This window comes from Gopherus evgoodei, chromosome 6 (genome assembly GCF_007399415.2).
Source record: "Gopherus evgoodei ecotype Sinaloan lineage chromosome 6, rGopEvg1_v1.p, whole genome shotgun sequence".
NCBI lineage: Eukaryota > Metazoa > Chordata > Testudines > Testudinidae > Gopherus > Gopherus evgoodei.
Genome location: NC_044327.1, coordinates 27,991,193 through 28,018,554, shown reverse-complemented (window position 1 = coordinate 28,018,554; position 27,362 = coordinate 27,991,193). Strand labels below are relative to the sequence as shown.

The 27,362-nt window shown below is 41.4% G+C and overlaps 1 protein-coding gene across 1 annotated transcript; it reads right to left on the bottom strand.

Annotated features, from left to right (window-relative positions):
• LURAP1L (leucine rich adaptor protein 1 like) lies at positions 1-27,362 on the bottom strand. Its single transcript, XM_030566816.1, has 2 exons — positions 25,503-27,362; positions 1-731 (listed from the first exon to the last, which is right to left on the bottom strand). Exons 1-2 carry the CDS (start codon positions 25,740-25,742, stop codon positions 354-356), a joined length of 618 nt encoding a protein of 205 aa, XP_030422676.1. The 5' UTR covers positions 25,743-27,362; the 3' UTR covers positions 1-353.

Genomic DNA, 27,362 nt, shown 5'->3' with positions numbered 1-27,362 from the left:
TTACAGGTATCAGTAGGTGTTTTATTGTCAAACAAATATAAACCGGTACTTTCAATCCCTGATTTCTTGTTTTGAATATAAAAGCTTATTTCCTTCATCTTTTTTAAAGTTGTAAATATGGGATTATAAAACAAAACCCAAAATCACAGCAATAAATTAAGATAAAGAAAAGGAAAAAAAGTAAACAAACCACCCAGAATAAGAAGAGTTAGAAGTAACAGCAAAATTCTAAAGTGGATTCAAAGTAAATTTTCCTTTAAAAAGGGATTTTTTTTTTTGCACAGAGAATAAAATAGCAGCAAAGAAGGAAGATAAATACAAGTGCACTCATGTCCCTTTGGAACTTCGTTTTATTAACCAAAACAGTAGTATTCATCAGACTCAATTTTGGAATGTTTGTGCAGGGTCTGTGAGTCCTCTAGAATAGAAGTATCAGTGAACTGTTCCATATCTGAAGGTGTGTGGTGACCTGGGACGTCATCCACCAAAGTGTCCAGGTAACTCCCCACTGATATTCCATCCAGTCCATCACTACAGTCTTGTAAACTGTTATAGCTGCCTTGCAGGGAGGTCTCCTGACTTTCCAGCAAGCTGCAAAGACTTCCACTCAAACTACTATCTCTGCTGATGATGGCTGCCTTCTCTTCAATCACCCACTTGATTGATTCGATGCTTTCGTTGATGATGAGCAGCTGGCGCATGAGCCTGACATCAGTGGCTCGGAGATTAACCTACACAGTAAAACAACAACAAAAATCAATTTTATTGTATTTTTTAAACAAATGGGTGTGAAATCAATTTAAATAATAGCAGGCTGTAACCAAAAGGAGAGGTGAAGAGTAAATGATAGCAGATTTCATGCTTGAAATCCAGATTTGATATTTTTAATAAAGCAGTAGTGAATATTAACTTTTGAGAGATATTATTTCCATGTCAATATTCCACTATCACATACTTACAATCAGTACTTTTGCACTTTGTAATTGTCCTGGGCTATACCAGAATACAGGGCCCAATCCAACTCCAGCTGAAGTCAATGAGATCCTTTCCATTTACTTCAGTGGGAGTTAAGCCCTTATAGACATTTAATAGAAACTAATCTTACTTCATTTTTAAATTAGTCCACTACAGGACTCATCAGAATACTGGTGAAATGTTATTGGAAGAGCCACTATCATTTAAAGGAACGGTATTTTTGAGTGTGTCTTCATTTTCTTCTGGTTTCAAAGAAACAGGACATAAATTCAACCTTTTACCTATAAACACACTAAATGTAGGCCACTTATGATATTACAAAACTTGCATTCTCCTGCACGCTATTTATCCAGAGCCTTTCTTATTGGTACTGTAACAGAGTACTGACTAAGTCCTCAACTGGGCCTAAGTTGTGAGGAAGGCATGCAGCACATTGACACTCAAAGCATATCTGAGTTCAGGTTGCAAGTTTCAGTATCAATATTTCAGTTAAAAAACTGGCTTAGCTGGGCTGCGAATCCTAAATTAATTATGTAATCTCAGTTATTGCCACCAGACATGCACAGAAACACATACATACGCCAAAGACAGTACCGTTCTGTGACTTACAAGCAGACAAACGAGTTTTAAGTTCCGGAAGCCGCAAGAGAATGGAACTAAACAGCTTTGCTGAGTAAAGCAGGAGAGGGAACAAAAATTGAGCAAAGTTTCCTTAGTCTATGAAACTTATCACCAAAAAAGAGACAGTATCACTCATTGGATAGGCCACTGCTACTGGGTCAGGAGTTCAGGTTTTAATTCCTGGCTCTGCCACTGAACTGTTGCATGACTTTGGAGCCTGAAGTCATTTTTCCTCTTTGCCTTTCAGTTTCCCCTCTCACCTTTTGTCTCTTACTACATGTATGTACAGTGCCTAGCAAAATGGTGCCCCAACCAGGGCTGGGGCCTCTAGGCACTACATAACACACACACACAATGCCAAATAAGTAACGGAAAGTAAAATACTTAAATTGCTGGCCTTGCAGATTATTTTTAAAATCAGGTCAAGTGAAGCTTATTTATCCAGCAGCTCACTAGTGATGGATTTAAACAAAGTAAATAAAAAGCCTGCATGGCATCTTATCTATGCTCTGACAACAATTTAACTGTATTGGTTGTCACAAACTATTGAAATGTCCGTGGCTGAAGCACAATGGACTGCTGTACCACTATAGTGGAAATATCAACGGTTAGTTTCTTTGTTTCCTTAAAACCCCATTAAAAGTTACAATTATTGTTTGAATGCAGGAATTTGAGCAATCCAGGGAATTATGATCTAGCACAGGAGTTTGTTGCCTTACCATGAGAGGGGTTGTTAAAAACAAAACTATATTCCTTGCCAGGACTGATCAGAACCAGAATCAGGGTTGCCAAGAACTGCAAGATTCTTCTTCACTTAGAAATAATAAAACCGCAGTTGTCACATGAAACAGATGCACTGAATATGAGGGTCAGAGACGCCAACAAGACTTTAGTCTATTTATCCAGCACCTCTAAATTCACGGGCACCTGACATTATCAGAACTGTCTTTCCTAACTTCATCCAACTGATATTTCCCAGATGATACCATGAAGTTGGCCTATACTGATAAGTAATAATATTCGTGACAGGTCAGGTGGAGGGGGAACAGTATCTGATAGTAACAGTTCCTGGAAATATCAAATATGATAGCAAGGTTTCAGGTTGCAGTAGGGTAGGCTGGCAATTTCAGGGATGCCTACATGCAAAGCAATCCTCGGGTGGGCCAAATTTTCCACTGCCTTACACCCTTTGTAGTTATTTACAATTGTACAAAATGAGAGGACAGTGGTTTTAAAATGCTACTGATCACAATCTATATACACCAGTGAGGTGATTCTCTGCTTCCCTAAAATGTACTACTTGGATTTTGAGCTATCATAGAGACCCTGTCTCCAGCCCAGTATAAGAAAGGTGTCTGGAGGTATAGTTAGGTAAAAATTTCTCTATCCTGATTTTTGGCCTCAGTGTCTGGGTAAGATTGAAATAATTGGTTTGTGTAAAGCACAGAAGTCCTCAGTTTCTCCCAATTCCTGTATTAATGAAATGTAGGCGTGGGCAAACTACAGCCCGTGGGCTGCATCTGGTCTGTCAGACATTTTAATCTGGCCCTTGAGCTCCCGCTGGAGAGCAGGGTCTGGGGCTTGCCCTGTTTCGGTGCTCCAGCCGGAGAGCGGGGTTGGGAGCTTGCTCCGCATAGGCTGTGGCTCTGCGCAGCTCCCAGAAGCAGTGACATGTCCCCCCTCTGGCTCCTACACATAGGGGCAGCCAGGGGACTCTGCACAAGCTACCCATGCCCCAAGTGCCACCCCCACAGCTCCCATTGGCTGGGAACTGTGGCCAATGGGAGCTGCAGGGGCAGCGCCTGGTGCACAGCTGCCTGGCCAGTGCTGCACCTCCATGTAGGAGCTGGAGCGGCGACATGTGCTGCCCCCGCATCTCCTGGAAGCAGCAGCCTGTGGACAGGGCAGCGCACAGAGTCGCCTCAACATGCCACCATGTAGGAGTTGGAGGAGGGACATGCTGCTGCTTCCAAGAGCTGTTTGAGGTAAGCATCACCTAGAGCCTGCACCTTTGACCTCCTCCCATGCCCCAACCCCCTACCCCAGTCCTGATCCCCCTCCTGCACCCCAAACCTCTCATCCCCAGCTCCACCCCGCACCTCAAGCCCTTGCCCCAGCCCAGAGCCCTCTCCCACACCTTCAACTCCTCATTTCTGGCCCCACCCCAGAGTTAGAATCCCCAGTTGGAGCCCTCACCCCCTCCGACACCTCATCGCCCAATTTTGTGAGCATTCATGGCCTGCCATATAATTTCCATACCCAGATGTGGCCCTAGGGCCAAAAATTTTACCCACCCCTGAAGTAATTAATAGTACTTCCCTTGCAAAAAATTAGTATTTCCCTTGTAAAGAAACATACATTCTTAAAACTATATTTTAAAATACTCTTCATATAATATAAAAATATTCTACATATAAAATCACCTCATTTCATGTTGTTATCTGTGAAAGTTTTGTGAGGTTTTGATGGTTCTCAGGATGCCTAGGACTGAGAGTCACTTTGTTACCACCGGCCCTCCACCGTCCCTCCGCTGACACTGCCAGCCCTTCCCAGCCACCCAAACTCTCTTCTCTAGGTTATGCCATCTCTTTCTTTGCCTTGCAGGTTAACAGGTGTATCTCAGTGCCCAAGCCTCTTTGTATTCAAGCCCCTGTAGTATTCAGCCCTTTATCCATGAACACTCACAGAATTACCAGGTCAGCTGTCCCCAAAAGGAACAGTGTACACAACAGCATGGATGCTTTAATTCTGGATCAGCTTCTTGTTCAATATTACGGCATTTAAATATGTTTAAAGTTAAAACAGTAAGTTTATTAACAAAGAACAGAGATTCAAAGATTCAACTGAGTAGGGATAATGGAAGCAGAAGGGTTACATATAAACCAAAATCATAAATTTAATCTCGAGAAAGTGTGTTAAGTTAACAAGCTAACCTTCTATCTAAAAAAGTTTTATCTGACCCCAAATGTCTTTTGCAGAGTTTCCAACCAAGGCTGATTGGAATCCTGTTTTCATGAATGTAAATGCACCATCCATTTACTTCTTTGGTGCAGGATAAAGGGGTATCTTCTTGCCTTCTGCTTACATCCCCAAAGTTCATTATCTTTGCACATAGCCAGACTAACCCCTATGGCTTGTTTCCAGCACTCCACCCTTCCCCCGCACTCCTTTCCTGTTGGCTCCATATGCAAAGGGTGCTTCCACTGTGCTGCTTACAATGCTTATCTGTATGGCTGACATAGAGACAGGTGAATGAACATCCTTTGACCTGAAATCTGTTTGTTAGCTCTGCCTTGGACACAGATTTATTTATGCAACTCCTTAAATATCTTCTGTACATACACCTCACAACAGTTATGGGGATCAATATGATCTAAGATTTTATTCAGAGACCTCACATGACATCGTTTATGGATAAATACCATGGGTGTGGTGTTGTAGGTGTAATGAATTTGCCAGGCTGGCAAAGCTTTGCAGAACAGTGAACCTTTTTCTAGCTGGAACCCATGGGCCTTTGTCAGAGGACTCTTGCAGGTAAAGCACAGATAGACTCTGAGGATCTGGGTTCAGTCCTTGGTTGTGCCACAAACTTCCATGTGACCTTAGAATTTAGGTAACTTGGCTTTCTGTAAAATGCAGAAAATAGAGAATTTCCTTACATGCTGTGAAGATATATTCCTTAATACCTGGGCAGTGCTCAGATTCTACAGTGAATAGGGCCATATAAGTAAATAGATAAATTAAAATTTATTCCTAGATTCCAAGGCCAGAAGGAACCAATGTGATCATCTAGTCCAACCTCTTGTATAAGTCCTACAGGCCATAGAAGTTTGCCAAAATAATTCCCAGAGCATAACTTTTAGAAAAACATCCAGTCTTGATTTAAAATTGCCTGTGGAGAATTCGCCACAACTCTTGATAAATTGTTCAAATAGTTAGTTACTCTTACTGTTAAAACTTTGCATCATTTCCACTCTGAATTTGTCTAGCTTCACTCCTGCCATTGGATCATGTTATACCTTTCACTATTAGGCTGAAGAAGCCATTATTAAATATTTGCTCTCCAGGGAAGTACTTGCAGACTATACTCAAGTTACTTGTTAATTTTCTCTTTGTTAAGCTGAATAGACTGAGCTCATTGAATCAATGACTCCTGGTTTTCTAAAGTTTTCTCATAGCTCTTCTCTGAACACTCTCCAGTTTATCAACATCCTTCTTAAAATGTGGAGCCAGTGGAGATAGTATTCCAGCAGCAGTTATACCAGTGCCAACAACACAGGTAAAATAACCTGTCTACTCCTACAAGAGACTCCCGTTTCTTATGCATCCAAGGATTCCATTAGCCCTTTTGGCCACAGCATTGCACTAGGAGCTGATGTTCAGCTGATTATCCACCACGATTCCCCAAATCTATTTCAGAGTCACTGTTTCCCAGAATAGAGTCCCACATTGTGCAAGCGTGGCCTACATTCTTTGTTCCTAGATGTCATATTACATTTTGCCATACTAAATATATATTGTTTGGTACATAAATGTAAAGTGAGGTTTTCAGAAGCACTCAGCATTGGCCTTACTCTGGTCCCATTGAAGCTGGTCATTCCCATCAGCTACAGTGGGATCAGAGTTAAGGTGAGGTGAAAGCTTCTGAGAATCCCAACCATTGCATATTGCAGATAGAAGATTTGTGTATTTACAGCCATATAGGTCCTTGATTCTGGAAACATATGCATATGTTTAATATTGCACTCACATGTGAGTAGTCTCACTGATTTCAAGTGAACTAGTCATGTGGGCACCAGGGCCATAGTTCATAAAATATAGTAGGCATAAGAATCCCATGCAACAGATAAAAATCTACTAAAAACAAATAAAGGAAAATGTATAAAATATTAGTACATTGATAATAGTCTATATATATAAATTATGTTTGTCACATTGAGTTTAGTATCATTTACCAAATAGGTATATACATGTATATATTTAAAATATTAAGAAATATATTTAGTGAAAATGTACATTTTTATACACTGTAAGTGTGTTTCCTCCATATGATTTAACATGTCAATTTCTGTGATGGTTAATTCTGAAATGATATATACTACTGTCTGTATATGTCCATATTTAAAATAGAGTTTCATTCAACTAAGAAATAAAAAAGAAAATGAATAAAATCTGTCATGCTGGGCAACAGGGATTTTACCTTGTTCTCCAGACTCATAATTTCTGTACAGGAATATCGCATCACCACTGTTAATCCACAACAGCCTGGAAAGGAATCCATACTTTGAGGAATAGAATGCTTTATCTTATTTTTTCAAGGCTACTTTCTGGACTTGATTTTTCCATATATATATTTTTAATTGCAAATCCTTCAAAATATACTAAGTTATATTACCTTGATATACTTGCTCAAAACCCGCCTCTTTCAATAAATCCTTGTTCTGTTAATACAACAGACATTTCAAAAGCTTCTCTAGATCTTATATCCCTGAATTTCAGAGCCTGTTTAACTCTTATGCACTCCTCCCCACCCTCCCCCATCTTAGAATGACTTTTGAATTATCCTCATGGCAGTATCACAAGCATTATTAAGTTAATGGATCTGGGATTCTGCAAGGCAACATTGCCAATCACAACTTTAATCATATTTTCCACCCATCATTATTTTTATGTGATGTTTTGAAATCAGAGATTCATGATTTCCCAGCCCTCCTGCCTAAGCAGTCTCCTCCGCTCCCACCAATAAATCACTGCAAGACATCTGCCTGGACTACTGGGCTGCTATTGTGACAATAGCAAATCACCCCCCATATGCAATGCAAGCTTGTTGAAATGGAGCAAATTTAGGAAAAAGGAATTTCCCTGATGGCTAGTTAAATACAGTGCCAAACAACACAAACATCAATAAAGTTACAAATGTAATGGTTTCTTCCTGATAATTAGAAGATTTATGTATTTCAAAACTAGTTAACAGGAAGCCCGTTGTTGCCATATTTACATCCACAGCTTCAGCATTTGTGCAGAACAGCCTACTTAGTAGCAATTTTTTGTATTCTTGCTGACTTGTACACTCTCCCTACAAACCACCACTTACTCCCAGGTGGCTCATACCAAGGTTGTACTTTTCCCAAAGCAAGCACAAAAGGTGGCCCACACAATACTTTCTTTCCTCAGTGGGGTTTATTTCATCAGATAACAGTGTGCTACCTATGGCATTCTTGCCACTTATATCTATGTTAGTCCAGACAATCACATTAGTTTGTATGCAGTCATGTGGTTTTAGCCAATGTAACTATAGTGGTAAACAAATGAAATGAAAGAAGATTCGATTAATGCGACTAAAGGTAATATAATCTCATCATGTTTGACAGCTCCATTTATTACAACGCTGTAACAGATGCATTTCACAGAGAAACTGAACAGTTTGGATTCATATCTAAAACTACTTTAGAAAAGCTTCTACAGCTGCTCTCACGAGTTAACAGCAGTGCATAGCCCGGGCTGGGAAAAATTCGGATGAGTGGGTACCAGTTTTCTGGCAAACAGTTGTTGTCTTGTCCTCCTCTATAGCATGCAACCAGGGCTATAGGCTGGCCCTTATGCCCTATCACTTAATTTGATGTCATTCCCAGGGAAGGCTCTTCAAATCAGCCAACATCAAAACAGATACATGAGCTGGAGGGAGTAACACAAAATTATGAAAAACAAACAAACAATCTGGTGACTCCCTTCCATTTTCAGTTTAAGCCACTCACATATAAGACTGAAGAAAATCTTTCATTGCAGAACAATGAGAATATATATTTTTAAAGGGTTTATAAAAGAAAACTATTATTTCTGCTGGAAAGTGAGCTACAGTGAGTTAGGGATTGATTCTGATTATATCAGTTTTAAAATCAAGTTCATAATGTCTACAGCTGCTAGAAAAGGCCATTGGCAATCAGTGCTTAGCCTATGGTTTTCTGAATACAGCACACTACAAATTCCCTTCTGTACATGGCATTACTAAATCCTTAGAAATATTTTTGACCTTTTTAATATTCTACCACTCCTTTGTTTTGTTGATGAAGTGATGTGACCCTCTTTGCCAAGAGCAGAGTTACAGTAGTATTAATGGTAGCAATAACTGTACTTTAATTACAAATAATTTTAAAATGTTTAAATAATGTTTAAATTTCACAACACTTGGCTTTATTGTGTGTGCCCTATAGCATGGATGGCAAGTATATAAAACAGGAGATGGGCAAGGAAGTGTGACACCATGTTGCCCTAAAGCCAAATCCTCTGCCCAGAGTGCATCCCAAGTAAATCAGGTGAGTGTTGGGGAACTTTGTAGGGATATAGGGGAAGGAAACACATCACTGGCCTACAGCTGAATAGTACCAGTCCTGTTCCTTATAATTTTGGAGAGACATCCCACATTTTATGAAGGGGGAGGGAAAGATGAGCAAAACATGGTGGCTGGTTAAAAGCAGATCAAAGGGTTGGAGTGTGAGAAGTAGTTCTAGGGAGAAGGATCAGTGGACAGAGGGGTAGGTAAACTGGACACAGATGCAATTTTCTTCCATTTTGAGAAATAGTCCCAGTTCCAATGACATTTCCCATTTTATGTACAGAGAATCTCAAACCAACAGAATCTTTCAAAAATAGAAGCAACATTTTAAATGCAACCACTGTAGTTATCTCAGTTAAAGTATTAGAATTAATTATGGTAGTTTTCTTCTCATATTTTTTCTTTCATGGTGGGTGTAAAATACGTGAGTCTCAACTTTCTTACCCTAATTGTTCTAGTTCCTCTGTTATCCATATTGAACAATTTTCTGGCACCATTTATAGATATCTCCCTCTTTACTTTTTCTACTGGGTTAGCCCTGCTTTCCTTGGAATTGAATCTCAATATATTTCAAGTCTGCCAAGCCTTTAAAAAATATTTTAACAATAAATCAACATTGAAAAAGTTACCTTACTCTGAGCTTTATGAGTCTTCTCCATCTTCTAGCAAAACAATTAAGCATACTCTGTTTTTCCTGATATTAATTTTCCCACTACAAAAATTCTCATGTGGTAGCAATTTAGCGTAGTTTAGTTCATTAAAAGACCAACCACAGACAGCATATCGAACTCACCAACAGCAACACAAGCCAGTCCTTGGCAGACTATGTATATCACAAATTGAATTCTACAGAAATTAATAGACTCAAATTTAGACCCAGTGTATGTGAGTACAATTCTGTTGAAGTCACTGGAGTTACATTTGTTTAGAACAAGGATGAATTTAGCCAATAAATCATGAAACCAGCATTCTTCATTTACAAAGTGACAACCACAAGCATGGCACTAAATCCTGTACTTGTAGGTGAATGGATTCTGTGAGTTATTGTTTAATATATTTATACTACAATAGCGTCCAGAGGCACCGGTCAGGAGAGGTTCCCCATTGTGCTAGGTGCTGTACAAACACAACCACTACATCCTGTACAACTTATAGTGTAGGAGGTCTTACCTACCTTTCACTATTATGATCCAACTGTGATTCTATTACTAATATCTCACTACGTAATATAGTCAGCTGAGTCGCTCCCCTTTCCCCACAGAATGCTGAGTGCATTTGTATAGTACATTACATCTGAGGATCTGAAACCACTTCACTATCTTTAATTAATTTAGCCTCATAATGCTCATGTGAGGTAGAGAAATATTATTATCCCTTTTATTACTTATGAAAAAGGAGGTATGGAGATTTTAAGCATGAAAGTTAGTCCCTTAAGTTAGGGTACCAGGTACATGAGCAACCTGATTTTCAGAGGAGCTCCTGGAACTCCCGGCCACTTGAACACATCAGTAGTCTCATTGACTTTAATGGGACCTTGCTGAATCGAGGTCTTAGTGTTGATTTATGTGCCTAAACTCATACTGCTGCACCGAAATCAGAGGTCTAGATTTTCAGGAACACAGTTCCTTTTTAAAAATATCAGCCCATTATTTAGGTGCCAATATACAAATGAAGGTGCCTAACATCTCACCCTTAAGCTTGAAAATGTTCCCCTTTGCCATCTTCCCAAGATCACACAAGAATTCTCTGTCAGAGGTGCAAACAGAATGTTTCCTGGCTCCTCTTCCTGTGAAAACCAACCTTCCCCACTAAAACTTGAATTGGTGTCATTTAGATAAATTTTGCATTTCTTTCTTCTTGTCTTCTGACCTAATCTATGTTATGTTGCATGGCTAACAGTATTTTTTATTTCCTTATCGCCTTGAGTTTTTTAGATTTACAGTAGATCTTATTTCATTTTTGAGGGCTGTAGTTCATACAAATTACATTTTTAGTGAAAGATGGGTGGGCGTTGGAGCTGCTAATCTCTTGGGCATTGTCCATTATCAACCGTACTTTTAAATAACATTTATAATTACCCATATTTAAAATATTTTGGCAAATCAGAGAAGCATATAATCCTTGCATTTTTTTATTACCTTCTTTTCATGTAGTAAGAATGATTATGGTGAAAAAAATAACAAGAAAATATTGGGAGAAAAAAAGGGAGTGAGCAGCTTCCATTTCTTGCCTTTTAATGCTTCTTTTCTTTTGAGCCCCCAAAGTACCCAAAATAACGTTAGTTGATGTTACCCAGCACATATCACAATCAGTTCTAAGTTGCAGCTCCTTTAAAATGAGCAGTCATTAAAGCTTCACAGTTGCTGTCTGAGCCCTTGACCTTGCTGGTTCAGAGGGAGACCACAGCCTTGTGATGATCTCCTTTCAGTCTGCTGCAGTTCAAGAGAAACTATACATTCAAAGCTCACAACGAATGTTTCTTTAGGACTCTTGTAACATACTGTAGCAACATAATGAAACTTTGCTAAGAGTGGCCTTTAAACACGAGAGAGAGAGACAGCAAATGCTTTGGCTTCAGTTTATTGAGAGATTTCTTTTTTAAACTGTAAGCAGAAACCCACTTAAAGGCAGAATAAGAAAACAGAGCACTTGAAAGTGGCACAGAACCAAGCATCTGTCATTTTTAATGAGGAAGTGTACATGGCAGGTCAGACTGACTACTTTTACACTAAGCAGGCAAAGCAACTTGCTCTATGAAGTGTTCTTAAGTGCTCAAATCATCCCACAAATGGGTCCCAAAACATTTTTGTGGGTGTCTGCAAAATAGTTTTAAGCATGAATATTTTATTAGCATAATTACTCCTGGTTTTGGTACAGTAGATGAGACTACTAAAATGATTTATAGTTGTCTTCATATGCTACAGAAACACAAACAAATTTATAACTTTGTTCATTAAGTGATCCACTTCCGATTCGACAGAAAAGAAACAAACACTCACAATCAAATTGTGCTGCCATCATGTTAGTTTCTCAAGGTCTCTTTTCCTTCTTAAATTATACTTTATTTATTTGGGTTATTTCACTACAACAGGGGCCGGCAACCTTTCAGCACTGCCGGTAATACATTTTAACATTCTTTAGAAGGTCTCTCTCTAAGTCTGTAATATATAACCAAACTACTGTTATATGTAAAGTAAACAAGGTTTTCAAAATGTTTCAGAAGCTTTATTTAAAATTAAATTAAAATGCAGACCTTTTTAGTTTAGTGTGATCCTTGCCCTTGTTTTTCCTTGCTGAGTTTTCCAATGTCTGGTAGCATGTATTTGGATACTTTAAGCTGCACACAGGCTTCGGAGTGATCAGTTGATAACTGGTTGGCAGGAGGTCAGTGGCTGGAACCGCAGATCGGCAACTGCGGTGAGTGGAGCTGGTGGCTGGTAGGGCTGAGCAGGGTCAGATGCCTGGACCCTGTCTGGCAGGGGGCCTGCGCTGGAACTCCAACCATAAGCAAGGCGAGTGGGGCTGCAGAGGGGATCCATCTGGCAAGGGGCCAGCAGACAGAACCCCAGAGCGGCAGCGGGTTGAGCGGGTCAGCCCACCCATGTCTGAGGCTTTAGAGGCTCAGCCCACCCCGCTCTGGGGTTTCGGCCACTGGCTCCTGCCAGCTGGGGTCTCAGCCCACTGCCAGCCTGGGATTCCTTCCCCCAGGCCAGCAGTGGGTTCTGAGTGGGACCCTGGCTGACAAGGGGCCAGCAGTGGGAACCCCAGAGCGGCAGCGGGCTGAGCAGCTCAGCCCGCTGCTGCTCTGGGGTTTGGCGGCTGGCTCCTGCCAGCTGGGGTCTCAACTGCCTGCCAGCCTGGGGTTCCTTTACCCAGGCGCTGAGTGGGATTGGCGGTGGGACCCTGGCTGGCAGGAGCCAGCAGTGGAAAGCCCCAGACTAGTGGCGGGATGAGCGGCTCAGCCCTCAGCTGCTCTGGGGTTTCCACCACGGGATCCTGCCAGCTGGGGCTCAGCCTATGCCAGCCTAGGTTTCCTTCCCCCAGGCCAGCAGAGGCTGCTGTGTGGGGCTGCGGTGGGGGGGACCCCGGCTGGCAGGAGCCGGCGGTGGAAAGCTCCAGAGCGGCAGTGGGCCAAGTGGCTCAGCCTGCCTCGCATGCCATCAAAAATTGGCTCACGTGCCACTTTTGGCACATGTGCCGTAGGTTGCCGACCCCTGTACTACAATCTGCTGTTCTCTTTGCCAATTATTTAGCTATATTTGTGCTACTCACAACATTAACCAGTTGTAGTCCACAGAAAAATAATTCCGTACTAAACCTCCTCAAACAGTGTTCTCTATCTTAAGGTTACATATGACAACAAAAACACACATGACTCAAAGATTCTAACAATTCTCTGTTGTGCAAGAGGAAGAAATAAGAACAGGAAAAAACCTTCACTACGTCTATGACAATTATACTGTATCAGACTGGTATATTCATCTTCTGTTCTATAGCCTAAGAGTGAGCAATGCAAACCACTAGGAGAGTCAGGCAATCTTAGCTATTTTTTCATGCATTCTACAATAGTGGAAATTAATTCCCGTGTAAAAGGTTGAACACATATGGAAATTACCATAAATGAAGGGCTAATTCATCTCTGCAAGACCCAGAATTAAGCCTGATAAAGACAGATGTCTAGCATATGGCACCAGCAAGACCACTGCACCTAGAAGAGACTTAAATGTTTCTTTTTTATGTTCTAGGGAAACAATAGTGTATGGAGGTGAATGGAGTGGAAAGCCTCAGAGCTGTTCTGACTTATTGTAGCCCAGATTTTTCTAAACCCCTTTAAGTATCCAGATGCTGCTGTTTATAAAAACAACTTTTGATGTTACAAATATGTCTCACATCACATAGAGGGGAAACAAAATGTTCAGAAAGTTGATGATGTGAGCCCAAATATGTTGGCAGACATGATAATACAAGTGCAAATATTTAGGTCAACAGCCAGTGGCAAGAAATGGCTGCTAGTGTCAGCAAGTGTTACAGCAGATGGTACAGGACAGAGTTATTATCATATGCTCTGGGCATCTGGCTCAGCAGCAACACACAGCTTCACTTCTCCCCCTCCCTCTCCATCAGATGGCATCCTGGCTCAACAACATAAGTAGTTTTCTTCACTGAATTTCAAAAAGAGCACAGTTAAGTCTCTGCATTATCCATGCCTGTCTTGATTTAATTATGACTCTGAGTAGACAGTATGTACTATAGTGTAGTACTGGGTGCCTGAATGGGAAAACATTTGCTCACTTCTGAGTTTGCTAAGTAAGCGATTATTCCTGTTCTGCTGATCCCTCTTAATCTAATGGGTTTAGATCCAAACACTGTGTACAGTCAAAAACTTAAGAATGCAAAAGAAAAACAATTGAAAGATCATCTTTAGTGTGCAGTATAATTTTATTCAAATCTGAAGCTGTTGCTTGGATGTCACCATGAAAGACCATAGTGTTCCATTTGGTCAAAAGTAACTCCAGCTAAGGCAATTTTTAAAAATATATATATTAAAGAGTATAATATCCATTTCAGAGTCCAAAAGTTAGGATCTGGAATTGGATCCAAATCTCAACTTTCTTGAAGTACTAGTCTGTTCATATTTGATTTCACAGTACAACTAATTAAAAAGATGCATGTGAGAAGCAAAATTCAAATCAGGGTCTGACGTTCCAAAAAGTGCCTATAGGGTGTTTGGCATCCATTTTAAATATAAAAATTATATTGCATTAGACTGTGCTAGTTTTTGATTAAGGTATTTGTGTTTCATAAAGAGAGAGGGAATCAGGCAATTTTTCAAATTCAAAGTTTTTTTTAAGAAACCACAAACTTTTCAGTTTAAAGCCAAAAGTTTCTGGCTTTCAAGTTTTAATTTATTCAGCAGAAACATTTTTTTTTCATTTTTGTTTATATTTTTCCATGGGACAAAATTTCCCCAACCCAGTGCTACTCATCACTCTACCAACTTATTGTCCATGTCACCTGTGTTTCATGGGCTTTGCTCCATGCCATGAGTATTAGTAAACTGGCTCTTCCAGACACCAAGGGGAAGTGAATTTCCTGATCTGAAGGCATTTCTAAACACCTTAGTTGATCTCAGTTGATGTGGTTGAGCACAGATCACCTCTTTCCCTCTCAAACAGCAAGCAGCCAAAGGACATATGGGTTCTTTGGCCAGTGTCTTCACCTTTAATTGCACCCAGAATCAAGTGGGAAGCTAGTTTAATTTTGACAGGCTGATGCAAAATGCTGCCTTAGACCAACACCACAAACCAAGAGAGCTGCTGAATTCTACACTAGCTGTAGCTTTTGAGTGCTCTTCACAGGTACCCCAGAGCTCATTAAAGTAATCCATTCTGGAGGACACAGAAGCATGACTTTCTAGACAAACTCTACATCAGTGAAACACTGTTACAATCATTGTGCCAAGCACAGATTAAAAAAACAAACAAACAAAAAAAACCCAAACACACACACACAACTGGCCAATGACATCTCCTGGGAGACTAGCATCAGCCAAAGATCTTGACGTAATTAGTTTGCTAACTTTTAGGGCACAAGATGAGCACACAGGATAAAGATATCGCCCTTTCTATATTCTCTGGTTGCTTCTGCTAACCCACGAGCATGACACTTTCTTTTCTGGAATACCCCACAGCCAGTTTGCCCTAACCATGCCCCTATCTTAGCAAATGTCATAAGGTGTACCGTCCCTTTATTGGACAATCTTACTCCCAAGCGGTAGCTTTTTATAAAACAGGGTACAAGGAAAGCATGGCCTGGTCCTGGTTCAGCATGTAACATCAACATCATTAGAGATACAGTGTTGTGAAGGATGTTTGGAAATCACAGGCTAGGCTAAAAAATGTAGGGGGAAGGACTGACTTCTGTTTGGATTTTTTGTTTTTCTCTAAGACTCTTGTTGTATTCAGCTGTAGGGCTGAATCCCAAAACACTGTACCAGTCAGGGATGGCTATTGTTGACTCGGGGGAGGGAGGGAGCGGGAGGGATACTGAGGCAGCAGCCGTGTCTCCATTCCAGGGACCAGTGAACTGCTTTTATAGTTAAACACTAAGGCTGCGTCTACACTGCCAACTGAACAACAAAACTTGCCGTTCACAAGTGCTTAAATAACCTCTCGCCCCCGAAGGACAAGTTAGTGGCAGTGTAAATGGCTCATTGTCAGCAGGAGTGCTCTCCTGTCTACAGCACGAACTCCACTCGTAGGGGGTAGAAGTATTTTGTCAGCAAAAGTGCTGAAAAACAGTGTTATACTGCCTGGCTTTTAGCGACACGGCTGTGTCGACATGGCCATGTCACTAAAAGCTGTGTAGTGTAAACAAAAAAAGTCTATGAAAGCACAGACAACACCTTCTAGATTTGACGGAGAATGGGGTGTGAAGTTGTACATTATTTACATGCACTGATTCTACTCTTCTCTTGCCAGTACACAAGAAAGGCTTCCCTTTTCACTCCTGCATTCCTTACAATTTCTCTTTTACCTGAATATTACTATGCACATAGTACCAATTCCAGGGACCCACGCCAAATAGTCTGTTGTGTATTAAATATTTCCACCGGAAGCTGGAATTCTCCCCAGTAGGCCAAGGAGCAAGCTACATAGTCATCGTAGGGAGGCTGATTCACTCTGGTGGCTGAAGTAGCCTTCTGCATGTGCAATGCAGCCCCCTGCCATGAATCAGGAGAACTGGAGGATTCTTGCAGCAGTTCTTCTAGTCTCACTCTATCCTAATTCCACCTGCCCATTTTGTGGGGCTATCCAAGGAGACCCTGTGTGCTGTGCACCCTCTTCCTGTGTAGCTGAACCACACAGATCCAGTTATTAGGAAGACCGCTTTGACCATGGAGTGAGTTGCTGGATTTGCTCCTTCCATAATCCCAAACTATAAAAAAAGCACACACCATCATTCTGTCATCACCCACACCTTGCTCTTAGCACACACATCAGTTGGCTTCATCTTATGGAGATGGTGGACTGCATTAGAACAGTAATTCAAACAGAGAAATAATCATACTTGATACAGAAAGTCAGATGAGGGAGGACAGGAAGGTTGTGAATAGGCCTCCGCCAGGCTATCTTCCAAATGTATTTGTTAGTCTGCACTATTCTCTTCCCAGAGTGCACTTTAACTACCCATTTTTTGTTTGTTTTCTGAGTAGTTAGCAAACTGACGCAGATCCTAATGCTGTTTACATAAAAATGCTTGACTCCCCCCTCCTTATATTACTGGTTTTTCTAGTCACTTCACACTATTGATGCAGTCTCTGTCCAGGAATCAAAATGCAGGAATGCTTTTTCGTACAACTCTGTTTAAAACAAACAAAAAGCCCACAAAAACTTTTTAGTAAGCTACTGCTAATAAAAAAATTGTTTCTGTGCTTGTGTACCTTAAAAATGTATATGCAATACAATAATGACAGATAATTCTTTTGCCCTTATTCAGGCAAAATACTTCCTTATGACAACAGGAGTTTTGCTGGAGTAAGGACTGAGATTTGGCCCACTGATAACAGTAATTAGATTTAGTTGAAAAGTGTTCATAGTTTCTCTTTCCATTTGTGATTCCCTCCCCCTGTCTTTGGGGTCAAAATTTAATACTTTTTGAAAATTTCTAGCCAGTTCTAATAATAAAGAAGACTCTAGAGCCTAGACCCTTCATTACGTATTCATTATTTTGAAATTTTTGGGTGAGAGTGTGTATATATATACACATACATACACATATATGCACACACACACACAGATGTAGATTGGTACTAGTAACTATGCAGGATTAAGTTAAAAATGACACACTCAGGACTCAATTTAGTCATGAATTCAGTCAGACAAGGTGGTTAGGTAATATATTTTATTGGACCAACTTCTGTTAGTGAGAGACACAATTGGTATTCAGTTGGTAATTAAATAGCTCTGTTAATGGAACTATCAATTAATTTGATACAGTGTTTACAGTATAACCTCATGGCATAGGCAGGGTCCACACAGACGTGCTAGTGTCTGTAAGTAATGCTCCACACCAGTTGGTCCCTAGAAATCCAGTCTCCTGCATACCTGATCCTGACTTTTTCCATGCATTCTTTTAGCTCCTTCCCACACTCTGATGGTTCCGGCTCTGCTTGCCACTGCTTTTAGCTTGTTGAAAGACCACCAAGATCTTTATGTTTTAACTTACTAGTACAGTCTTCCCATTCACAAGGCAGGTGCCCTGTATTGTTCCACAATACTTAAGAGTCGATTTTCATCTTCCATTTGTAATCCTTTTTTATTTGCTCACGCCTTTACCAAAACTAATAACTAATAACCCATGATGATGAAAATGCTGCTAGGAGTAAAGTGCTCCTAGTGCAGACACAGCTTCTACCAGCAACACTGCACTTTACTGTTAAAGCCCCATCCAGAGAAATAATCTATACAAGGAAAAGCATAGTTTTGCTTGTATAACTCCATCTACACTAGAGGCTTTTGTGGTCTACGTCAGTCACAAAACACACTTTCTCACACCCAACTGATTAACAAAGCTATGCTGACAAAAGTTTTTTAAGTGGTACACCTGGCCTTAGAGTGAGATTAAATCAAGCCACTTCTATATCATTTGAACTTGAGGCAAAAAACAAAAGCCCCAACTATTTTCCTATATGTTCTAATCAGAAATTTTACACCTCCTAAAACTCAAAAATAGCTCAGGCTAGAAGATTCCATTACAGCCAGTTTTTTAAATTTCATTCAAGACTTAAACATTAAACAAACAACAACAAAACAAACGCTTATAAACTCTGCTAGACAGAGAGCTGCTGGGCTGCGCTGTCTTTAGTACACTTATGCTGTAGTAACCAAATAGCTTTGCAGGTCTTAATTAAAATGCCTGGGAAACTAAATGTAAAACTAGTATTAATCCAAACTGAGGCATGATTCAGAGCATGATTCACATGTTTAAGTCCACAGGTATGTTGGCAATTGGTGAAGGATAGGTGGAGTTTTGGCTCCACCCACCAATATGCAACTGAGTTTGCCTGGAGCTGGAAATTAGGTACCTAAATACATTTTACCATCTCTGCCTCAGCCCCTCTGCCTTCCCTACTCTTGCAGTACTACATTCCTTCTTCTATTATCCCACTTGCCACAGAACAGATGAAGATTCCCCTCTCTCTCTCTTCTAGCTGGTAGGGAGATACTTATGTTACTAATGAGCACTCCCATGATGATTAAGAATGTGCATGATTGTCACCTGGAAATCAGCTAAAGGCTGAAGAGTCTAGGACCTAAAACTCATTTTGTGAGGGTTAGAAGAAGACTCTCTCATTTCCTATCCATCTGAGTTACTATATTTAAAAATAAATTAGTGACATAGCTTACTCCTTCAACCCATCACATTTATTATATATTTGGAGTTTCAGGATAGTTGCAAAGGGTTCTTTTTAGCCCAACTGTGTCAGTCATATCCACCCTGACCAAATTCTGCATCTATGCTGTAGGCAAATTTCCTCAATAAACTGAAAGTCTATTTATTTTGTGACCTCATTTGGGATTTGATAAAAGCCTTTGGGATTCATGCACAAGCTTTAGCGATTGGAGGATAATACATTTTGTGCACAGTATAACATTCCTTTGAATAACCATGGGACTGATAGCAATGAGGGATTAAAACAGCTCTGATGCCAAAATACTTCTTCCACACAGCCAGACAATAATTATCATGGAAGAAAGTCACATGTCTTGATCTATATAAATTGTTTGAAACATTAAACACTGTGGGAACTTCCAGTCCAGTTCAAAGCTACTTTCTTTGGGAGTACAACCAGAATTCAAAGCATGGTGAAGTGCTTGATGTACTCATTTCAATATCAGTATCTAGAAGCATTTCTACCTCAGTTTTGTCATAGTGATGCTATTGGCTAAGGCAGTGGTTCTCAGAACAGCTGATCTAAGGGCTGGAAGCAGGCTGAGAGGTTTGGGTATGCAAGTGGATTTCAGGAATGCTTGTTCATATTGTTCTTTAATAGAGTTTTAGCGGCAACACTAGTCATAAGTGGTAGGGGTGAGGAACTTGACTATGTGGTACAACAAATAGGGTATGTGTGTATGAAATAATGTTTTCTCTGTGGACTATTCTGTGTATTCTTGTCAGATCTGAGGCTCTCTATACCTATTCCCCGAACCTACATACTTTCCACCTCAAGACTACAAATTCCTCATCACAGTTACATTCCTGCTGGCAAAGATGACCCAGACACAATGGAGACAGTATGGGCTAGCAGATAAGATGCTGGTCTGAGAATCAAGAGGTCTATGATTCCATTCCTGCCTTTGTCAGTGACCTACTGTGTGACCTTGGGCAAGTTACTTCACCTCTGTTCCATCTCCCTGTAATACAAATAATTACTAAAACAAAGTGAGTGAGGAAGTATTTTTTTTATTGGACCGACTTTTGTGAGAGACAAGCTTTCGAGCTTATATAGAGCTATTCTTCAGAACCGGAAGCTTGTCTCTCTCACCTACAGAAGTTGGTCTAATAAAAGATATTGCCTCACCGCCCCTCCTTGTCTCAAGACTAACATACTCTGACCAGCACAGCTACAACACTTCAGACCTGAAGAAAAATTCTGTGTAAGCTCAAAAGCTTTTCTCTCTCAGCAACAAAAGTCGTCCAATAAAAAACATATTACCTCACCTTGTCTCGCTAATATCCTTGGACCAACATGGCTACAACAACACTGCATACAAATAATTAACAACAACTCATTGAGGTTGCTTGACCCAGACCTGAGACTGCTTCAGTTGGCTATTCTACCTAAAGTCAAATTTTAACCAAAAAATTCTAATAAGCAATTTAATAGAAAATCAGCTCTTAACTTTGTGATGCTGTGTACACATGTTGGGCCATATCTCCACTGAAGACAATGAAAGTTCTAATTAGCAAACACCATTGTAAAGGGGCTAGACTGTGTCTATAATGAGATGATCAGGGATGTTTCAACTCAGGTTAGCTCAATTTTAAAAAGCACCATTTTTTTTTACTCATTAGACCAACCCTAACTTTGTCCCACTTAGTATGACAATAAGGGACACTAAAGTTGGTGTAATTAATATACTAGATGGGAAAAGTTAAGCAACTAATACAAAGGTGTAACAGGAAAGTTAAAGAAGGTTGGGGGTGGGCTGCTTTATCTTGTCTTAGCTTCTCAACCTGAGAGAAAACAGGAGAAGGAAAGGAGATGGAACTCCAGGAGCAGGAAGGGCTAGGTTATGAAAATGAATATATTCACCTACTGAATTCCAGCAGGTGGCAAGACTAATAGCTCTGCTACATTTGGACTCTGAAATTTTATGTAGGTCTTCCACCATTGCAATTAACTTCATAATTAAAAAAAAAAAATAAACTAGAAGAGAGAATCTCAAACTGTGGTCTGCATACACTATCAGTGGTCTGCAACCCACTTACTAGCTGGGCATGCATGTGCATAGGTTATGCAGCTAATGCCTGTAAGGTCTTACACACCACTTCTGAATGTGCCCCCCCTTCCCCTGTCTGTACTGTCTACAACTCAAATAGTTTATTGGGCAACCACAAAATTCTCTCCACTTCTTTATCCCTTCTTTTCAAAAAGCACTGCATCTTGGGCATCCAGGGTTGGCTGGGGTAAGCTTATAAATGTCAGCCTTAAATAAGACACAAGACACCACTGTTAAGTACAATATACATTCCCAACACTACTAGCCTGTCTTGTCTTCTCCAAAAAAGGCTGGGCCTACTTCCTCTGTAGTGTTCCCTTGAAGAATTAAAAAGGATGCCATGCTTTTACTGATAAATACTGCAGACACAGCCAAGATAAAATACTCCTCATTCTGCCTGGTCTAATTTTTTTTTTTTCTGTTTTGCTTCTAAGATACAAGAAAGTTGCTTCTTGCAGGCTTCCACTAAGAATCTCTTTGCTTATTTTTACTCCTCTCGCACGTTTTAAGATAATGTTTTCCCTGGTTAATTAGGTGTGATTACTGTGAGAAGAAAAACAAGGCTTTTGAGGATAACAATAGTTTATAATTGCTTACAATAGCAGTTAGGGCCTGGGAATGAATCCAGGCTATGATTTACTGCAGTATACTGCTATTGAGGCTATATTTGAAAGGAAAGAAGGCTGAATAATCAAGAGTTAAAAAGTGCCAAGTCAGTATTTAGTGCCTGGCTCTGCCCTTCATTTTGATCTCCTGAACACAGATGCTTTCATTTACCCCCTAGATCATTTGTGTATAGATTACATGGATTACTCCTGTGGGGATGGATGCTCCCTAAACAATATGTTCCTTTAGTGAATGATGTAGAGGGAAACGTCTTCACAGTCCTGGAGATCAAAGCCCTCCAATTAACAGAGCAGGTGATTCATGGACATCAAGCTTCCTCACACTCTCATCAATGTGCCTCATCTCTGATCAGCACAGGCTACCTCTAGTGTGTGAGAAAACAACTCTTTGCCCATAGCCTTAACCAATCCTTGGCCACTTTTCCCAGAGTGTCAACAATAGACAATTTGCAAAGATTACACTGGTTCACTAAGAAGGGGACTGAGATCGCCAGAAGCCACTGATCAGCTATTGTAATAACTTTGTTTAGTACTGATTTGGGATGGATTTGAACCAGCAATGTAACAAAGAAAGTTCTCTTTTTATGTTACCTTATAAGAATAATCGTAGTGTTCAATATGCTTTATATAAAAAGTACAGAGAGCCTCCAAGGAGACATTATACAGGGACGTAAATGGGCCAGAAGATGCCAGTATGCCACAACACTGAAGGAATGATTAGAGGTTAGAGGAGAACAAAGAGAGGACTGTCATGGAAGGCAAGAGAGGCCAAAATTTCAAGAAGAGGAGCATGATCAATTGTGTCAAAGGCAACTGACATGTCAAGGAGGATGAGAATGATATACTGGATCTGACTCTGGCTAGGAAACAGTCATTACAGACTTTGGTGAGAGCAGTTTCAGTGGATGCCGAGGCCCTGGATTGGAGAGAGTCCAGGATGGAACTGGAGGAGACGAACTCCAGACAATGATTGCCGCCTGCATGTTCAATGAACGCAGACATGAAGGGGTGATGGCCAGTAACAGAAGAGGCAAGGGGGTCAAGGTTTTTTTTGTTTGTTTGTTTTGTTTTTAAAGGGAGAGATTAAAGCATGTTTGTATTGTGAGGGGGAAAAGTCAGGAGAGTGAGAGGTGAAGCAGAAGAATTAGAGGGAATGAGAGCAGGCATAAGAAAAAGAGCAGGGGAGGGGACTGAATGGGGGCCAGTGGACAAGCAGAGGGGTTAGAGAAGGAGAACCCTGTGTGTGTTTGTGACAGAACAGATGCTGGAACTAGTGGTTCCTGCTGCACCCCCTGGCTTGAAGTGGTTTCCATTATATACAGGATTTACAGTTTGGTTCAATGGCTCTCAGCACCCTCACTAAACAAACTGTTCCAGCACCCCTGTACGACAGGGGAGAAGGGGAAGGGGATGGTCACAAATGTATCTCACCCCACTATCTGGCCCTATTCATGCTACTAGGCAGGAGTATTTTCATAGCCATGCACCAGCACTCACTAATGCCAAATTAGTTTCCTCTGTTCTCTGTAACCTACTCATCACTTTATCTTGCTCTAACACAGCACATACATCACTCCATAACTGTGGTGTGCTAGACTGAAACTTTAAGTGCCACATAACAAACTTAATGAACAGCTAAAGCAACTCCTACCTCCATGCTGGGATCACAACTGCAGAATGTCACCAAAGTGGCAGCGAGAACATTGCTCACCTGCTAAAGAGGCTTTCCAGTTGCATGACTTTCAGGATATATGTACCTCATACTGTTAGCTGGCAGAATAAAGAAAACTGACAGCCATGATATTTAGGTAGATTTTACTCCTCTGAGTGATAACTTCTGATGTCTAGGATATGATAGCATATTGTTAAACATTTAAGATAATGCCCTGGATTCTATTTATTGTAAATCTATACAAATTTTAATATGATTTATACTTTTCTAAAAGGATATGAAGCCTTTAATCCTAAAAATTGTCCTGCCATCAATCATTCAGCTTATAAAACTAAACTTCTGAGATCTGTTTATTTCTAAATTGAGTATACTGGAATCTCTGAATGCTTCCATAAAAACACCATTTATAATTTGGCAGAGTGGCTGTTTGTCTATGGTCTGCCATTGGACCATGTGATATTCATATTTTAACTCACCACTTTTTCAAATGGTCCAGCTATATTATGCTAGGTGCTGTGTACTCGGTTATGTCTGTTTTTCATTAGAAGACCAACTCTGTTATGTGACTGATTATAAGTAAAAATGCAGGTTTCACTTAAAATAGGCTGTCCCACCATGAATTTTTGTTTACTGCCCATGACCTGTCCATGACTTTTACTAAAAATATGCATGACTGAAACATAAGTAGCAGAGCCCCAAGTTATTTATGCAACTCATCCCAAATGAGAGCCCACAAAGCCTTCATATCACACCACACTATCGGCTACTACAGAGTTTACATTAAAACTGTATCAGAAGTGCTATAGAGAGTTACTACAAAATGTATTGGTACTATTTTCATATGCCTGTAAAGCCAGGTTCCCTTAATACCGGCTACCTACACACTTCTGAGTTACTCTGCACTTACATTGATGTAACAGAGATCAGCATCTGGCTACTAGCAGTAATGCATGCTGCTCACCAGGTGCTCACTGAGCACCTTGAGTCTATCACTATGGTTCCAAAAGGGGCCATATTCACATGGGATTAGGAAACCAGCAATGAAGTGTGTAAAGGGAGTGGCTAGACCTTGCTAAAGATTCCAGTTGAAAGATATTAGTGGCTCCCTTTATATAAAGGAAGCCGGGAATGTATTTAGTGCTCTCCTTTGGCCTAGCCAGAACAGGGTTGTTTCCAGAATTGGTTGTGTGTGCGTGGGCAGCGATGGAAATTAATTTCACAGGGGCCCAGAGATCAGCAGCACTTCTCCCTACCGGGAAATACTGTTGGGGAGAGGGGGGGTATTCAGCAAAGTATGTGGAGTAGCTCATACCGGATTGCATTTGTTTACCAGAACTGAAGGGGTGACAGGGCAGGGATATGAGTTGTCAGTTAGTTAAGTCTTAACTGTAAGGTATGTCAAGGGCCACCAAGGGAACACGCGTTATTTCGCGCCGTCTATAATCCACCCAAAGCGCCACCCACCCGTGTGCAATGCAGCGGTTCCGCCGGCTCTCTCCGCCGCTTGTCAGCACAGCGGAGGTGTGCGGGTGAGGAAGGAGACAGTCACTGCCTCCCACACACACTGCGCACATCTCCCCGGCCGCCGAAGAGGGAATGGTGGCCGAGCAAAGTCCAGGGTGGGCAGCGCGGGTTAGCCTGCCAGCCGCTCGCACGGGCGGAGGCGGAGCCCCGAGCGGCAGCAGAAGCAGAGGGGAAGAAGGCTCCAGCCGCCCGATCCCCCTCCCGCTGTGTGCAGCGCGCACCCCCGGGCGCCGTGCCAGACTCACCATCTCCTGCTTGAGGAGGTGAAGTTTGGTCTCCAGTCTGGCCAGGGCACTGTGGCTGCTGCTGCTGCTGAGCCGGGTGCCCCCAGGGGCTGAAGCAGGGCAGAAGCCGCTGCCCCCTCCGCCGCTCCGGTCCCGGGCAGCGGGCTCCTCCCCGCGCAGGGAGCGCGCCAGGCTCTCGGGCACTTTGCGCCCCAGCTTCAGCTCGATGTCTCGCAGGTCTGGCAGGGGCCCCTCTTCCATGGCTGGTGCGCAGCGAGGCTTTCCGGGCCGAGGCGCAGCGGACGAGCCAGCACTAGCCGCAGTGGCCCCGGCTCACCATGTCAGCCGCGTCTCTGTGCTCCACCGCAGCAGCGCCGAGAGGGGCGGACAAGCCAGACAGGTGACCCGCTGCAGGAGACATGAGGAGTAGCTGGTGGCCAGCAGCATTGTTTGATTTGCAAAGCGCTCCTGTCTCTCTCCCTCCCCTTTTCCCCGGACGCACCCGCTGGCACCAGCCGCAAAGCAAGAAATTGTTTCGGAAGCAAAGTAGCTATTTGCCCAGCAGAGAGGCTGCGCCCTTCCTCCCTTCGCTCGCTGCTTTTGTTGCGTTAGCTGGTGAATTGCGCCGGGCTGTTCATTGCATAGGATCGGGCCTTCTGGAAGGAGTCAAGACCAGATGCAGCAGACTCCTAGGCTGGCTGTTTTTTCTCCCCCCATGTAGTCATGTGTCTGCTTCTCCCTTAGTATCCTGGGCTTGTAGGAGACACGCTGAGCAGTTTACAGCCTGTCATGTGCGTGCCTACGGAGATGTCTCTCCGTGTTCTCCCAATATAACTACTGTTTATCCACTTCCCTGATATAATCAGGCTTTCCCTCCAGGCAGTTTGATCCAAGTCATTGTATTTCCCGATGCGCTGAAACTTTAAACCCCAGTGGCAGGTGGACCAGATGAGGGCCAACCCTTTACCGTAATGCACAGAGAAGAGACTCACTCTGATTGCCCAGCCCAGTCACTTAATGATGCATGCATGCTGTCGCTTTTAGACTAAGGAGGGAGGGGGGCACACACTAGATTTTTGTGCATTGATTTCATGTCTCCGCTGTTGAAATACTTACCATATATTATATTCAGAGGACAAAGTCCTTAAGGTTCTGACAGGAGCTAATGAAAGCAAGGAAGTTCAAAGTAAAGGGACATTAAAGAACTCTCCATTGTTCATAAAACTTCACTGGAAACAAATCTGCTTATTGATGTGTTCAATGTATGTGTATATAAACGTGATATATAGTTATTCATGTTTATATACACTAGGATTTTTTAAATCATACAACTGCTGATATGTGCAGGTTTGCAAGCTCTGAATTGCTTTTAAAGAAAAAAATGGAAGCATTCAAAAGTTGACAATCACATGAATTTTGAACAAAAGAAAAAGGTCAGTCAAATTTGGGGCCCAGCAAGAGTGGCAATGCCATCTTGCTCTTTGCTGCTAGGTATAGCAGCACACATGTGCCTTGATTTGGAAAGGCTTTTGGACACAGATCCACCACAATAACAAACAAGCTAGGGAAATGCAATCTAGATTAAAATAATATAAGGTGAGTGCACAACTGGTTGAAAGAACATACTTAGAGAGTAGTTATCGAACTGAGAGGGTGGATCTAGTGGGGTCCCACAGGGGTCAGTCATGGGACCAGTACTATTCAATATTTCCATTAATAACTTGGATAACAAAGTGATGAATATGCTTATAAAATTTGCAGCTGGGGGGTTTTACAAGCACTTTGGATGATTAAATTAAAATTCTAAACTACCTTGGCACATACTATTGACCTGAAAATTCAAGGCCGTTATCATTCATAATGGAAAACTGTATTTGAATA

What these genes read in the sequence shown, in the direction of transcription:
- LURAP1L (XM_030566816.1), bottom strand. Translation starts at nt 25,742, where the DNA reads ATGGAAGAGGGGCCCCTGCCAGACCTGCGAGACATCGAGCTGAAGCTG. An exon ending in ACCTCCTCAAGCAGGAGATG is followed by an intron (nt 732 to 25,502) that starts GTGAGTCTGGCA and finishes TTTACTGTGTAG; the next exon opens with GTTAATCTCCGAGCCACTGA.